This window comes from Aegilops tauschii, chromosome 5 (assembly GCF_002575655.3).
Source record: "Aegilops tauschii subsp. strangulata cultivar AL8/78 chromosome 5, Aet v6.0, whole genome shotgun sequence".
In the NCBI taxonomy this organism is placed as follows: Eukaryota; Viridiplantae; Streptophyta; class Magnoliopsida; order Poales; family Poaceae; genus Aegilops; species Aegilops tauschii.
Window position 1 is genome coordinate 93,066,887 of NC_053039.3, and position 16,267 is coordinate 93,083,153.

At 43.7% G+C, this 16,267-nt stretch overlaps 1 protein-coding gene across 1 annotated transcript; it reads left to right on the top strand.

Annotated features, from left to right (window-relative positions):
* The first annotated feature begins 10,466 nt into the window (after positions 1–10,466).
* LOC109752301 (metal transporter Nramp6) lies at positions 10,467–14,604 on the top strand. Its single transcript, XM_020311197.4, has 4 exons — positions 10,467–11,223; positions 12,580–12,716; positions 12,800–13,449; positions 14,015–14,604. The coding sequence occupies exons 1-4, from the start codon at positions 10,577–10,579 to the stop codon at positions 14,222–14,224; spliced, it is 1,644 nt and encodes a 547-aa protein (XP_020166786.1). The 5' UTR covers positions 10,467–10,576; the 3' UTR covers positions 14,225–14,604.
* Positions 14,605–16,267: the final 1,663 nt, after the last annotated feature.

Consider the following 16,267-nt stretch of genomic DNA (forward strand, 5'->3'; position numbering starts at 1 on the left):
GAGAAGTGCTTAGCTTTGGGTTCAATCTTGCGTTGCTCGATCCCAGTGACAGAATGGGAAACGACACGTATTGTATTGTTGCCATCGAGGATAAAAAGATGGGGTTTATATCAAATTGATTGAGTTTATCCCTCTACATCATGTCATCTTGCCTAATGTGTTACTCTGTTCTTATGAACTTAATACTCTAGATGCATGCTAGATAGCGGTCGATGTGTGGAGTAATAGTAGTAGATGCAGAATCGTTTCGGTCTACTTGTCGCGGACGTGATGCCTATATACATGACCATGCCTAGATATTCTCATAATTATGCACTTTTCTATCAATTGCTCGACAGTAATTTGTTCACCCACTGTAATACTTATGCTATCTTGAGAGAAGCCACCAGTGAAACCTATGGCCCCCGGGTCTATTTTCCATCATATAAGTTTCCAATCTATTTTTACTTTGCAATCTTTACTTTTAATCTTTATCATAAAAATACTAAAAATATTATCTTATCATCTCTATCAGATCTCACTTTTGCAAGTGGCCGTGAAGGGATTGACAACCCCTTTATCGCGTTGGTTGCAAGGTTCTTATTTGTTTGTGTAGGTACGAGGGACTTGCGTGTGGCCTCCTACTGCATTGATACCTTGGTTCTCAAAAACTGAGGGAAATACTTACGCTACTTTGCTGCATCACCCTTTCCTCTTCAAGGGAAGACCAACGCATGCTCAAGAGGTAGCAGGTTCCAACATGACAATGATCAGGTGAATTTATAGAATATTGTGAACATTTTAGATTTGACATCTGAAAACTTTTATTTTCGATTTTGTTTTAGATTTGAATTTGAATCGGTTTCGAACCATCGTGAGTTTAACAACTGTAATCATGATGATGTGGCATCATTAGAAGGGAATTACTGTAGTTTAATTATCTAGGTGTCACATCATCGTAGTCAACCCCTTGAACTTGTCGAAAACCTTTCGCAACAACTCGAGCCTTGTACACAGTAACATTACTGTCAGCGTTAGTCTTCTTCTTGAAGATCCATTTATTCTCTATGGCTTGCCGATCATCGGGCAAGTCAACCAAAGTCCACACTTTGTCCTCATACATGGATCCCATCTCAGATTTCATGGCCTCAAGCCATTTCGTGGAATCTGGGCTCATCATCGCTTCCTCATAGTTCGTAGGTTCATCATGGTCTAATAACATGACTTCCAGAACAGGATTACCATACCACTCTGGTGCGGATCGTGCTCTGGTTGACCTACGAGGTTCGGTAGTAACTTGATCTGAAGTTTCATGATCATCATCATTAGCTTCTTCACTGATTGGTGTAGGAATCACTGGAACTAATTTCTGTGATGAACTACTTTCCAACTCGGGAGAAGGTACAATTACCTCATCAAGTTCTACTTTCCTCCCACTCACTTCTTTCGAGAGAAACTCCTTCTCTAGAAAGGATCCATTCTTAGCAACGAATATCTTGCCTTCGGATCTGTGATAGAAGGTGTACCCAACAGTCTCCTTTGGGTATCCTATGAAGACACATTTCTCCAATTTGGGTTCGAGCTTATCAGGTTGAAGCTTTTTCACATAAGCATCACAACCCCAAACTTTAAGAAACGACAACTTAGGTTTCTTGCCAAACCACAGTTCATATGGTGTCGTCTCAACGGATTTAGATGGTGCCCTATTTAACGTGAATGCAGCCGTCTCTAAAGCATAACCCCAAAATGATAGCGGTAAATCAGTAAGAGACATCATAGATCGCACCATATCTAATAAAGTACGGTTACGACGTTCGGACACACCATTACGCTGTGGTGTTCCAGGTGGCGTGAGTTGTGAAACTATTCCACATTGTTTCAAATGAAGACCAAACTCATAACTCAAATATTCACCTCCACGATCTGATCGTAGAAACTTTATTTTCTTGTTACGATGATTTTCTACTTCACTCTGAAATTCTTTGAACTTTTCAAATATTTCAGACTTATGCTTCATCAAGTAGATATACCCATGTCTGCTCAAATCATCTGTGAAGGTCAGAAAATAACGATACCTGCCGCGAGTCTCAACACTCATTGGTCCGCATACATCAGTATGTATTATTTCCAATAAGTCCGTTGCTCGCTCGACTGTTCCGGAGAACGGAGTCTTAGTCATCTTGCCCATGAGGCATGGTTCGCAAGCATCAAGTGATCCATAATCAAGTGATTCCAAAAGCCCGTCAGCATGGAGTTTCTTCATGCTCTTTACACCAATATGACCTAAACGGCAGTGCCACAAATAAGTTGCACTATCATTATTAACCTTGCATCTTTTGGCTTCAATATTATGAATATGTGTGTCACTACAATCAAGATTCAACAAAAATAGACCACTCATCAAGGGTGCATGAACATAAAAGATATTACTCATATAAATAGAACAACCATTATTCTCTGATTTAAATGAATAATCGTCTCGCATTAAACAAGATCCAGATATAATGTTCATGCTCAACGCTGGCACCAAATAACAATTATTTAGGTCTAAAACTAATCCTGAAGGTAGATGTAGAGGTAGCGTGCCGACAACGATCACATCGACTTTGGAACCATTTCCCACGCGGATCGTCACCTTGTCCTTAGCCAGTCTTCATTTAATCCGTAGCCCCTGTTTCGAGTTGCAAATATGAGCAACAGAACCAGTATCATTTACCCATGCGCTACTACGAGCATTAGTAAGGTACACATCAATAACATGTATATCAAATATACCTTTCACTTTGCCATCCTTCTTATCCGCCAAATACTTGGGGTAGTTCCGCTTCCAGTGACCAGTCCCTTTGCAGTAGAAGCACTCAGTCTCAGGCTTAGGTCCAGACTTGGGCTTCTTCACTTGAGCAGCAACTTGCTTGCCGTTCTTCTTGAAGTTCCCCTTCTTCCCTTTGCCCTTTTTCTTGAAACTAGTGGTCTTGTTAACCATCAAAACTTGATGCTCCTTCTTGATTTCTACCTCCGCAGCCTTTAGCATTGCGAAGAGCTCGGGAATTGTCTTATCCATCCCTTTCATATTATAGTTCATCAGGAAGCTTTTGTAGCTTGGTAGCAGTGATTGAAGAACTCTGTCAATGACACTATCATCATGAAGATTAACTCCCAGTTGAGTCAAGTGGTTGTGGTACCCAGACATTCTGAGTATATGTTCACTGACAGAACTATTCTTCCCCATCTTGCAGCTATAGAACTTATTAGAGACTTCATACCTCTCAATTCGGGCATTTGCTTGAAATATTAACTTCAACTCCTGGAACATCTCATATGCTCCATGACGTTCAAAACGTCTTTGAAGTCCCGATTCTAAGTCGTAAAGCATGGCACACTGAACTATCGAGTAGTCATCAGCTTTGCTCTGCCAGACGTTCATAATGTCTGCAGTTGCTAGTGCAGGTGGTACACCTAGCGGTGCTTCCAGGACGTAATTCTTCTATGCAGCAATGAGGATAATCCTCAAGTTATGGAGCCAGTCCGTGTAATTGCTACCTTCATCTTTCAACTTAGCTTTCTCTAGGAACGCATTAAAATTCAAAGGAACGGTAGCACGGGCCATTGATCTACAACAGCATAGACATGTAAAAACTATCAGGTACTAAGTTCATGATAAATTAAAGTTCAATTAATCATATTACTGAAGAACTCCCACTTAGATAGACATCCCTCTAGTCATCTAAATGATCATGTGATCCATATCAACTAAACCATGTCCGATCATCATGTGAGATGTGAAGGAAATATGCCCTAGAGGCAATAATAAAGTTGTTATTTATATTTCCTTATATCATGATAAATGTTTATTATTCATGCTAGAATTGTATCAACTGGAAACTTAGTACATGTGTGAATATATAGACAAACAGAGTGTCACTAGTATGCCTCTACTTGACTAGCTCGTTGAATCAAAGATGGTTAAGTTTCCTAGCCATAGACATGAGTTATCATTTGATTAATGGGATCACATCATTAGAGAATGATGTGATTGACTTGACCCATTCTGTTAGCTTAGCATTTGATCGTTTAGTATATTGCTATTTGCTTTCTTCATGACTTATACATGTTCCTATGACTATGAGATTATGCAATTCCCGAATACCGGAGGAACACTTTGTGTGCTACCAAACGTCACAACGTAACTGGGTGATTATAAAGGTACTCTACAGGTGTCTCCGGTGGTACTTGTTGAGTTGGCATAGATCGAGATTAGGATTTGTCACTCCGATTGTCGGAGAGGTATCTCTGGGCCCTCTCGGTAATGCACATCACTATAAGCCTTGCAAGCAATGTGACTAATGAGTTAGTTGCGGGATGATGCATTATGGAACGAGTAAAGAGACTTGCTGGTAATGAGATTGAGCTAGGTATTGAGATACCGACGATCGCATCTCGGGCAAGTAACATACAGATGACAAAGGGAACAACGTATGTTGTTATGCGGTTTGACCGATAAAGATTTCGTAGAATATGTAGGAGCCAATATGAGCATCCAGGTTCCGCTATTGGTTATTGACCGGAGACGTGTCTCGGTCATGTCTATATAGTTCTCGAACCCGTAGGGTCCGCACGCTTAACGTTCGGTGACGATTTGTATTATGAGTTTATGTGTTTTGATGTACCAAAGGTAGTTCGGAGTGTCGGATGAGATCGGGGACATGACGAGGAGTCTCGAAATGGTCGAGACGTAAAGATCGATATATTGGACGACTATATTCGGACATCGGAAAGGTTCCGAGTGATTCGGGTATTTTTTGGAGTACCGGAGAGTTACGGGAATTCGTATTGGGCCTTAATGGGCCATACGGGAAAGGAGAGAAAGGCCTCAAAGGGTGGCCGCACCCCTCCCCATGGACTGGTCCGAATTGGACTAGGAAGGGGGGCGCCCCCTTCCTTCCTCCTTCTCCCTTCCCTTTTTCCTATTCCATGTGGGAGGTGGAATCCTACTAGGACTAGGGAGTCCTAGTAGGACTCCACACTTGGGCGCGCCCTATGAGGGCCGGCCTCCTCCTCCCTCCATCCTTTATATACGTGGCCAGGGAGCACTCCATAGACACAACAATTGATCATTGATCTTTTAGCCATGTGCGGTGCCCCCCTCCACCATAATCCACCTCGGTCATATCGTAGCGGTGCTTAGGCGAAGTCCTGCGTCGGTAGCATCATCATCACCGTCATCACGCCGTCGTGCTGACGGAACTCTCCCTCGAGGCTCTGCTGGATCGGAGTTCGTGGGACGTCATCGAGCTGAACGTGTGCTGAACTCGGAGGTGCCGTACGTTCGATACTTAGATCGGTCGGATCGTGAAGACGTACGACTACATCAACCGCGTTGTTCTAACGCTTCCGCTCTCGGTCTACGAGGGTACGTGGACACGCTCTCGCCTCTCGTTGCTATGCATCACCATGATCTTGCGTGTTCGTAGGAATTTTTTTGAAATTACTACGTTCCCCAACAAGATGGAGTAGTTTTCAATGGTGAACATCACTATGTTGAACATATCTACTATATGATTCACGCTCGACCTTTCGGTCTCAGTGTTCTGAGACCATATCTGCATATGCTAGGCTTGTCAAGTTTAACCCGAGTATTCTGCACGTGCAAAACTGGCTTGCACCCGTTGTATGTGAACGTAGAGCTTATCACACCCGATCATCACGTGGTGTCTCGGCACGACGAACTGTAGCAACGGTGCATACTCAGGGAGAACACTTATACCTTGAAATTTAGCGAGAGATCATCTTATAATGCTACCGCCGTACTAAGCAAAACAAGATGCATAAAAGATAAACATCACATGCAATCAAAATATCTGACATGATATGGCCATCATCATCTTGTGCCTTTGATCTCCACCTCCAAAGCACCATCATGATCTCCATCATCACCGGCTTGACACCTTGATCTCCATCGTAGCATTGTTGTCGTCTCACCAACTATTGCTTCTACAACTATCGCTACCGCTTAGTGATAAAGTAAAGCAATTACATGGCGATTGCATTTCATACAATAAAGCGACAACCATAAGGCTCCTGCCAGTTGCCGATAATAGTTACAAAACATGATCATCTCATACAACAATTTATATCTCATCACGTCTTGACCATATCATATCACAACATGCCCTGCAAAAACAAGTTAGACGTCCTCTACTTTGTTGTTGCAAGTTTTACGTGGCTGCTATGGGCTTCTAGCAAGAACCGTTCTTACCTACGCATCAAAACCACAACGATTTTTCATCAAGTGTGATGTTTTAACCTTCAACAAGGACCGGCCGTAGTCAAACTCGATTCAACTAAAGTTGGAGAAACAGACACCCGCTAGCCACCTGTGTGCGAAGCACGTCGGTAGCACCAGTCTCATGAACGTGGTCATGTAATGTCGGTCCGGGTCGCTCCATCCAACAATACCGCCGAATCAAAGTAAGAAATTGGTGGTAAGCAGTATGACTATTATCGCCCACAACTCTTTGTGTTCTACTCGTGCATATAACATCTACGCAAAGACCTGGCTCGGATGCCACTGTTGGGGAACGCAGTATTTCAAAAAAAATTCCTACGATCACGCAAGATCTATCTAGGAGGTGCATAGCAACAAGACGGGAGAGTGTGTCCACATACCCTCGTAGACCGAAAGCGGAAGCATTTAGTAACGCGGTTGATGTAGTCGAACGTCTTCTCGATTCAACCGATCCAAGTACCGAGCGTATGGCACCTCCGTGTTCAGCACACGTTCAGCACGATGACATACCTCGAGCTCTTGATCCAGTTGAGGACGAGGGAGATTTCCGTCAGCACGACGGCGTGGCGACGGTGATGATGAAGTTACCGACGCGGGGCTTCGCCTAAGCACTACGACGATATGACCGAGGTGGTAAACTGTGGAGGGGGGCATCTCACATGGCTAAGACAATTGATCTTGTGTGTTCTAGGGTGCCCCTGCCTCCGTATATAAAGGAGGAGAGGGGGAGGCCGGCCAGCCCCTGTAGGGCGCGCCAGAGAGAGGAGTCCTACTAGGACTCCAAGTCCTAGTAGGATTCCACTTGGTGGAAGGGGGAAGAAGGAAGGGAGAGGGAGACGGGAGGAAAGGGGGCGCCGCCCCCTTCCCCTAGTCCAATTTGGACTGCCAGGGGGCACGGCCAGCCCCTTGCGGCCCTTCTCTCTCTCCACTAAGGCCCATGAAGGCCCATTAGTTCCCCGGGGGGTCCGGTAACCCTTCCGACACTCCGATAATTACCCGGTACCTCCCGGAACTCATCCGGTGTCCGAATAACATCGTCCAATATATCATTCTTTATGTCTCGACCATTTCGAGACTCCTCGTCATGTCCGTGATCTCATCCAGGACTCCAAACAAACTTCGGTCATCAAATCACATAACTCATAATACATATCATCATCGAACGTTAAGCGTGCGGACCCTACGGGTTCGAGAACTATGTAGACATGACCGAGACACATCTCCGGTCAATAAAAAATAGCGGAACCTGGATGCTCATATTGGCTCCTACATATTCTACGAAGATCTTTATCGGTCAAACCGCATAACAACATACGTTGTTCCCTTTGTCATCGGTATGTTACTTGCCCGAGATTCGATCGTTGGTATCCTCATACCTAGTTCAATCTCATTACCGGCAAGTCTCTTTACTCGTTCCGTAATGCATCATCCTGTAACTAACTCATTAGTCACATTGCTTGCAAGGCTTATAGTGATGTGCATTACCGAGAGGGCCTAGAGATACCTCTCTGAAACACGGAGTGACAAATCCTATTCTTGATCTATTCCAACCCAACAAACACCTTCAGAGACACCTGTAGAGCATCTTTATAATCACCCAGTTACATTGTGACGTTTGATAGCACACAAGGTGTTCCTCCGGTATTCGGGAGTTGCATAATCTCATAGTCAGAGGGACATGTATAAGTCATGAAGAAAGCAATAGCAATAAAACTAAACGATCATTATGCTAAGCTAACCGATGGGTCTTGTCCATCACATCATTCTCTAATGATGTGATCCCGTTCATCAAATGACAACACATGTCCATGGCTAGAAAACTTAACCATCTTTGATTAACAAGCTAGTCAAGTAGAAGCATACCAGGGACACTCTGTTTGTCTATGTATTCACACATGTACTAAGTTTCCGGTTAATACAATTCTAGCATGAATAATAAACATTTATCATGATATAAGAAAATATAAATAACAACTTTATTATTGCCTCTAGGGCATATTTGCTTCAATAAAACAATAAAAAATTATACATACGTCGAAGATGTGTCACCCAGCTCCAACCGCACTAAACCCATCACACCAGCATCTTCACGTCGCGGGGCGTAGGCCACAACCTTCAAGTAGAGAGCTCGTTTGCTCGCCCCACCTCCAAGATGTCGCGCTGCCAGATAAGGGGACCGCACCATTGGGGAAGCCCACCACCACAGGAGGAGCATGGGAGCAAGTCTCGTCGTTGCCGCAATAGCAGCTAGCAACGACGGTAATAGGAAGGAACGCCGAGGAGGAAGGGCCAACAACGTAGTAGGTTAAGGAGCCTCCCCTGTCGCCCTGGCTAGGGGCTGAACCAGGCTAGCACTAGGCTTCGGGCCTGCTGTTCCAGTGCGACATTGACCTACAATAGCTATAGTGCAAACTATAGCCTGTGCGAGGGCGTCGCACCCCAGGCCATGGCCGGGGGAGGGGGGCTGCCTCCCAGCTCCTTCACTGGTCCAGCCGGAGACACATTTTTTTACTAAGATCTTATAATTTTCCCAAGTTTGACCAAGTTATAGAAAAACGTTCGGTTTTTGGTAATGTTTATTGTAGCATTTATTATATCATTCTACAACGAGCCTACTATGTGACTTGTTTGTTTTAGAGTACCAGTTGGCGACTTGTATTTAGTTTGCGGTCTTGATCAAAATTTGTGTGTGCATATCCGTAGATATCAACCACTTGCATATGCTTTCATTTCTATTTTATTAAGGGTTAATGTTTGTGGCCGTGCGACGGGCTAGACCAGCCACTTGCGCTTTCACCACACGGCCATGAGGTCCCACACAGATCCTTCTATCCTCATGACCTTATCCCCGCTAGGGAGCGACGCTCGTGCATGAAATCTCTTCTTACTCCCGATAAAACCAAGGCCATCCTTCCAATCTCTCTCTCACCTTCCTTTGTGTCGTCGGCGCCCTAGTCCCCACCAGCTCTCCTCCTTCCCTCATGCAGTAAGCTCACACATCGTGGCTCATTCGCTGCGACACGACCAATCGGCTATTGGGATGGGGCCATGACCTGCGAGCTCACGTAGGTCGCCACGACACGGCCATGCCGCCACCCCGAGCTCCATGCCCCACAAATCTACGTCCCATGACGACCCATGATGTGGCCGGCAAGAGCGCGAGCTGCAAAACCGTGATGCCTGTCTCTCCGTCGATGCTACAACCTGCGGCACCGAAAGCTCCTTCACCGGCCGGAGCTACATCCCGACGAACCTAGTGTTGCAACCAACGTCGACGCTTGCTACAACCAGCGATGACAATTCTACAACCATTCATGGCGATGTTGCGATCTGCGATGACGCTGACAATGATTTGTTGTAGATTTTGCTATGATTGGCAACGGCAGGTGCTACAACCATTCATGGTGAATGATGCGACCTGCGAAGCCGCCCCCGACAATTTTGTCGCAACCGTCTTTGACACTTGTTACTACCGGCAACGACAATTGCTACAACCATTCATGATGATGACCGGAGCCATCATTCATGGAAATCGGGGAAACGTTGTGACCGACATTCATGGGAAGCTATGACATGTGGCGCAAAATCCTTCAACCAGCTACGAAAAAAGCTTCAACCGCCGCAAGCTTGAGCTACGAGGAGAACTTGCGAGCATGGAGCGCCCACAATCGCTAGTATAGCGAGCTGCTCACCACCGCAAGCAAGAGCACCAAGGGCTGGCGTGGGGCAGGGTGCCTGCTGCGCGTGGTGGGAAGGGGGCGCTTGCTGATTTAAGGAAAAGGAAGATGTGATAGAAAAAAAGAAAAAAAGAAGGGGGGGGGGGGGGGCAGGTGAGCGGCTAAATCGCACAGTCAAAAGATTTTGTATCACACGATGAAGTGAGGCCACCGGCCCAAACCCTGGCCCGCCGCGTAGCAGTTCCCTTACTAAAACCGGTAGATATATTTTTACACCAAATTGTCATACAAGAGTCACATGGATCATGCTCCAAAAATTTGTTTGAGACATGTGAATAGCATAATAAAATGCATTGCAAAGACTATCATTTATAATATCTTATATACTTGTGTTCGAAATTTCGGGGACAACCAATAGAAATCGCCTGATGGCCAAGAGTAGGACTAGCAGGCTGCACTATCGATCCGAGAAGGATTAACAAGCGTACTACTATAAAAGGGTCCAAAAAGGGTCGAGATAGTGGAGTCACGAAGCATCCGGTTGGGGAGCCTGGCACGTGCCGACCACGTGCCCCGCGAAATCGCCGCACGCACCTCACCGTCGCGGCGTAAACTCGCACAGAAACGCATCTCGATGTCCGCCCACGCCGTCCCCGGCGCCGCGGGAGACGCCGGCGCGGCCCGAGCCGACGATGAGGCGCGCGCCCTCCTCCCCGCCTCGGCGCCCGGGGGCGACCACGGCGACGCCGGCACCAGCAGCGGCGGCGAGGAGGAGGAGGACCTCGAGGAGCGCGCGTTCGAGGCGTCCGAGAAGGTCCTCGTCTCCATCTCGGACGACCCAGACGCGGACGCCGACCTGGAGGCGCAGCTCGCCTCGTCCTCGGGGTCGCCGCCCTTCTCGTGGCGGAAGCTCTGGCTCTTCACGGGGCCCGGCTTCCTGATGAGCATCGCGTTCTTGGACCCGGGCAACCTCGAGGGGGACCTCCAGGCCGGTGCCGCGGCCGGGGACACGCTGCTGTGGCTGCTCATGTGGGCCACCGCCATGGGACTCCTCGTGCAGCTCCTGGCCGCGCGCCTCGGGGTCGCCACCGGCCGGCATCTCGCCGAGCTATGCCGCGACGAGTACCCTGACTGGGCACGCCGCGCGCTCTGGCTCATGGCCGAGGTCGCCATGGTCGGCGCTGACATCCAGGAGGTCATTGGCAGCGCGATCGCCATCAAGATCCTTAGCAATGGGTATCTGCCGCTCTGGGCCGGCGTTGTCATCACCGCCTTGGATTGGTGAGTTTGGACTCTCTCTCATTGGCTGTTTAGTTTTTTATTTGCAATGGGGGTAATTTGATAGTAGACAGGGTGCTGAAACACAGAATAGTTCCAAAATAAGTTACTTTTTGTCTAATCGGCATTAGGGATTTTTCCAAAAGATGAGAAACCGGAAAAGTGATTTTTGTCCCAGTCGTTGCTAGTGACATTTGGGTGAGGTTTTAGTGTTAGATCTCAGTTAGTTATTTGCTTACTGTTACTGCTTATAGTAGTGTCACATTAGTTTGAGGACCCAGCATGGTTAGGTGTTGGTTTGGTGCAGATTTGATTGTAAATCATTATGCACGCTTGCTTTAATTCTCAGCTAAAGGAATGCTTGATCTTTTTTGTTGAGGTTGTACTACCAGTGATGTGACAAGTGATGATGTACATTTGGCTCGCTTTTAATTCATTCTGCCCTATGAGATATGAGGGTTGTAGACATTTACCTTGACAAGAACCCACAAAATATTAATTAGAAGGTTCAAGTTTGAATTTTAATTTGTTTTCTACATAGCAACTACAGAGACTAGAATTTTCTGAAACGTTACAGTGAAAAGATCAGAAAAGTTTGTTATGCGATTGATTAGCACTCGGTTTCATTTAAAACTTAAACTCCCATTGGTGGTTAGGTGTGGCTGGTATGGGTAAACATTGAACCAAGTAGTAATCAAATTTCCTGAATACTGGCTACTTAATGGTGATGATTCCTACAAACTTTATTTGTGATCTCCTTGTTAGATTTTGTTCCCTAGGCATTGTGTTGCGCTTTTCTCCTCCTGAGATATTGTGGCATGAGTGTACCGTATGAATTTTCTTGACTTTTGATTGTAAAGCGAAGGTCTATATTGGCTTTTGCATGATGAATTAATGCTGCTGACATGTGCATAGATTATTTTATTTCACAAAAGCTAGATGTTAGGAACCTTGTATCCGAACGTATGCTTCTTAACCACCGCTTAAAATTCCTGCCATTCTTTATGTTAATTTAATGCTTTTGACAGGAGTTGGATTCTGTGAAATTAGTTTTTATTTGCATATCATTCCAGAGTTCTACGGATGGTCCTTGAATTGCGTATCAATACTGACATGCACTTTTTGTCCAAATAGTTGCAAACTCACAATTCAGAACTATTCATTTGTTTATAATATTAGAACTGTTATGGTCCATCTGAATTTATACCTTCGCTTTGGGCCTGGATGGGGTTAATATCACTGCACTTTACATGTTTTGTTACCTGTCTTTAGTGCATCTATTTGTACAATCAAAGAACAGAAAGCTATGCAGCTATATTGTTCGAATCATCAACTTACCTTGGTATTGCCTTTTGCCAGTTTCATTTTTCTTTCTCTTGAGAACTATGGTGTGAGGAAACTGGAAGCTGTATTTGCAGTTTTGATTGCAACGATGGCAGTGTCCTTCGCATGGATGTTCACTGATACCAAGCCCAATGGGAAGGACCTGCTAATCGGTAAGGATCTCACAGATTAGCCTTTGATGCTTTGACTTGTCCCATACAATCCTATCCATTGATGATGCCTAATTTACCAACAGGTATTTTGGTTCCAAAACTGAGCTCTAAGACAATAAGACAAGCAGTTGGGGTTGTTGGCTGTGTTATTATGCCACACAATGTGTTCCTCCATTCAGCGCTTGTGCAATCGAGGAAAATAGACCCAAAAAAGGAGTACCAAGTCCGTGAAGCATTGAGATACTACTCAATAGAGTCAACGGTTGCATTGGCTATATCCTTCATGATAAATCTGTTTGTCACAACTGTTTTCGCTAAAGGATTCTATGGTAGTAAAGAAGCTGGCAGTATCGGCCTCGAAAACGCTGGGCAATATCTACAAGAGAAGTTTGGTGGGGGCTTTTTACCTATCCTCTACATTTGGGGGATTGGGCTATTAGCAGCCGGGCAGAGTAGCACAATAACAGGAACTTATGCTGGACAGTTTATAATGGGTGGGTTCCTAAATTTGAGGTTAAAGAAATGGCTCAGGGCGCTGATCACCAGAAGCTTCGCAATTGTGCCGACTATAATTGTGGCTCTGTTCTTCGATTCATCTGACGCACTTGATGTTCTAAATGAGTGGCTCAATGTGCTTCAATCAATTCAGATTCCTTTTGCACTGATTCCTCTGATAACCTTGGTATCCAAGGAGCAAGTCATGGGAGTTTTCAGAATTGGTCGTAAAATGCAAGTAAGTCGTCCTTAACCCCAGATCTAATCCTTCTCCTGTTTTTTTCTTCATGATTGTGCACCCTTTACTTTTTTGCATGCTCAGATGTTCTGTGTGAAAAGCATTTACCCCTAGTCACACCATATTCTCTGGAGGGATTTATGTTTAATATTATTCATGTGCAAGTCTGTGTCTAGGTTAAAAATGCTGGCACATTCGTTTGCAAATAATTGCAGTAGTGTAACCAGTGTTCCCTTATGGAAATTGACAAATTGTAGAGGCTAGCTGTGATATTTTTTGGTTCACGATTCTAGATTTTGCTTCACAATTCAGTTATAGGTGCATTCTTCAACAAAAGCTTCGTCGCTACATTCATAAGTCATATGTTTAGCTAAATGAGCAATATTTTTTCTCCAGTGTTTATCTGTTTTTGTAGGACTTGTATTAGACAAATATATATACTAAATCAACATTTGCACAAGCTTATAATGTGATCACCTGATAGTATTTTGTCTAGCCCCTTTGTTTAAATTTCGCAATGTTCAAGATGATGACGTTCTCACAATGTTTGGGCATTTCCATGCAGGCTGTAACCTGGACAGTGGCTGCATTATTGATCACAATCAACGGCTATCTCTTGTTGGATTTCTTCTCGTCTGAAATACGAGGTCCATTGTACGGCTCGCTTCTCTGCGTGGCAGTACTTGCCTACGCCTCATTCATATTGTACCTCATTCTGCGGGGCACCGAAATCTCCAACCAGATGATCGTGGCGATACGCAAGAGGTTGTCATGACAGCTGTAACAAAATTTTGCTCTCTTATTACACAACCATAACCTCTGAACCTATAGAAGGCTTCTCTTCCGAGAACAGAGACCGGGGATCCACAGTGTACAGTGACATTTGAGTTGTTGAAATAGACCCGAACCGCTGTTGAATTTGGTTGTAGCTCTTTGACTCGTACGGAAGGAGGGAAATTTACAGGGCAGTGAATTGGTGATGCTGCTAAACAGCTTCGCGTTCATTCCTTTTGTCTAATTCTTTATTTGTCGGCGGACTAAAGGCATAGAGAAAGAGAAGAGTAGAAGCGGAAGAAAGCAGTGTAATCTTATCCTTCATCTGTACATGAAAACATTTCTATCTGGACAGCGAATGTGATGACCCAATTCTGACTATTGTTTGTACGATTGTCTCGATGATATGTTATTGGTACGGATACTTCGGTGCTGGGAATGTACTATAGTGTCCTTAAAACTACAATATAATTTTCTTGTTGTTAATATAAAGATATTGGAAGCCTTTGCTGTGCGAAAATAAGAATAGATACTTTGATGCGCTAAATTTTTTTAAATAATATATTTTTTAATTAATTTTTATAAATATTATGATGGGTAAATTTTTTTCAAAAATAATACACCGTCGGCCCGCTTCAGGCCGACTGGGCCTAGTCGGCCCACAGCAGGCCGATTGGACTCCAGTCGGCCTACAGCTGGCCGACTGGCCCCTGTCGGCCCACTGTGGGCTGATTGGGTCCTGTCGGCCCACTGTGGGCCGACTGGAGCTAATTAGCTCGCTGTGGGCTAATTGTTTTTGCAAAAAAAGTAGGCATAAAAAAATATGTTTAAAAAATGTTAATTATGTAATTAAAAAATGTTAAACATGTATAAAAAATGTTCCTGATGTATACAAAAAATGTACAGTATATATGCAAAAAAGTTGACATAAAAAATATGTTTTAAAAAGTGTTAAACATGTATTTAAAGTTGTTAAATGTGTGTATAAAAAATGTTCCTTATTTATAAAAAAAAATAGAATGTGTATGAAAAAAAGTTGACACCAAAAAAATATGTTTGAAAAGTTGACATTTTTTCAAATACATGATTAAAAATTGTTAAATGTGTGTATAAAAAATGTTTCTTATCTATTAAAAATATAGAATGTGTATGAAAAAAAGCTGACACCAAAAAAATATGTTTGAAAAAAATGTTCCAGTTCCATACAAAAAGAGCAATCAATCATACTTAGGTCCGTGATGCTCCCATACCGGATCCGGAGCTGGAACATTTTTTTATACACGTTTAACCTTTCATTCCAATACATGAAACATTTTTGTGTACTCGTTGAACATTTTTCCAAATACATGATTAACATTTTTTTCAAACATATTTTTTTGGTGTCAACTTTTTTCATACATATTCTATATTTTTTGTATAGATAAGGAACATTTTTTCAAATACATGATTAACATTTTTTTTCAAACATATTTTTTTGGTGTCAACTTTTTTTCATACACATTCTATATTTTTTGTATAAATAAGGAAATTTTTTATACACACATTTAACAATTTTCAAATACATGCTTAACACTTTTTAAAACATATTTTTTATATCTACTTTTTTGCATATATATTGTACATTTTTTATATACATCAGGAACATTTTTTATACACGTTTAACATTTTTTAATTACATAATTAATATTTTTTAAACATATATTTTTTATGCCTACTTTTTTTGCAAAAACAATTAGCCCACAGCGAGCTAATTAGCTCCAGTCGGCCTACAGCTGGCCGACAGGACCCAATCAGCCCACAGTGGGCCGACAGGGGCCAGTCGGCCAGCTGTAGGGCGACTGGATCCAATCGGCCTGCTGTGGGCCGACTAGGCCCAGTCGGCCTGCAGCGGGCCGACGGTGTATTATTTTTGAAATTTTTTTATCCAGCGTAATATTTATGAAAATTAATTAAAAAAATATATTATTTAAAAAAAAATAGCCTTTGATGCCTGGTGGGGATTTATTCCTGAAACTGTCATACTGCTAAAATAGTGGAGGGTGAT

Coding starts and splice junctions, on each gene's coding strand:
- LOC109752301 (XM_020311197.4), top strand. CDS start 10,577: ATGTCCGCCCACGCCGTCCCCGGCGCCGCGGGAGACGCCGGCGCGGCC. Junction 11,224..12,579: donor GTCATCACCGCCTTGGATTG/GTGAGTTTGGAC, acceptor GCCTTTTGCCAG/TTTCATTTTTCTTTCTCTTG. Junction 12,717..12,799: donor TGGGAAGGACCTGCTAATCG/GTAAGGATCTCA, acceptor ATTTACCAACAG/GTATTTTGGTTCCAAAACTG.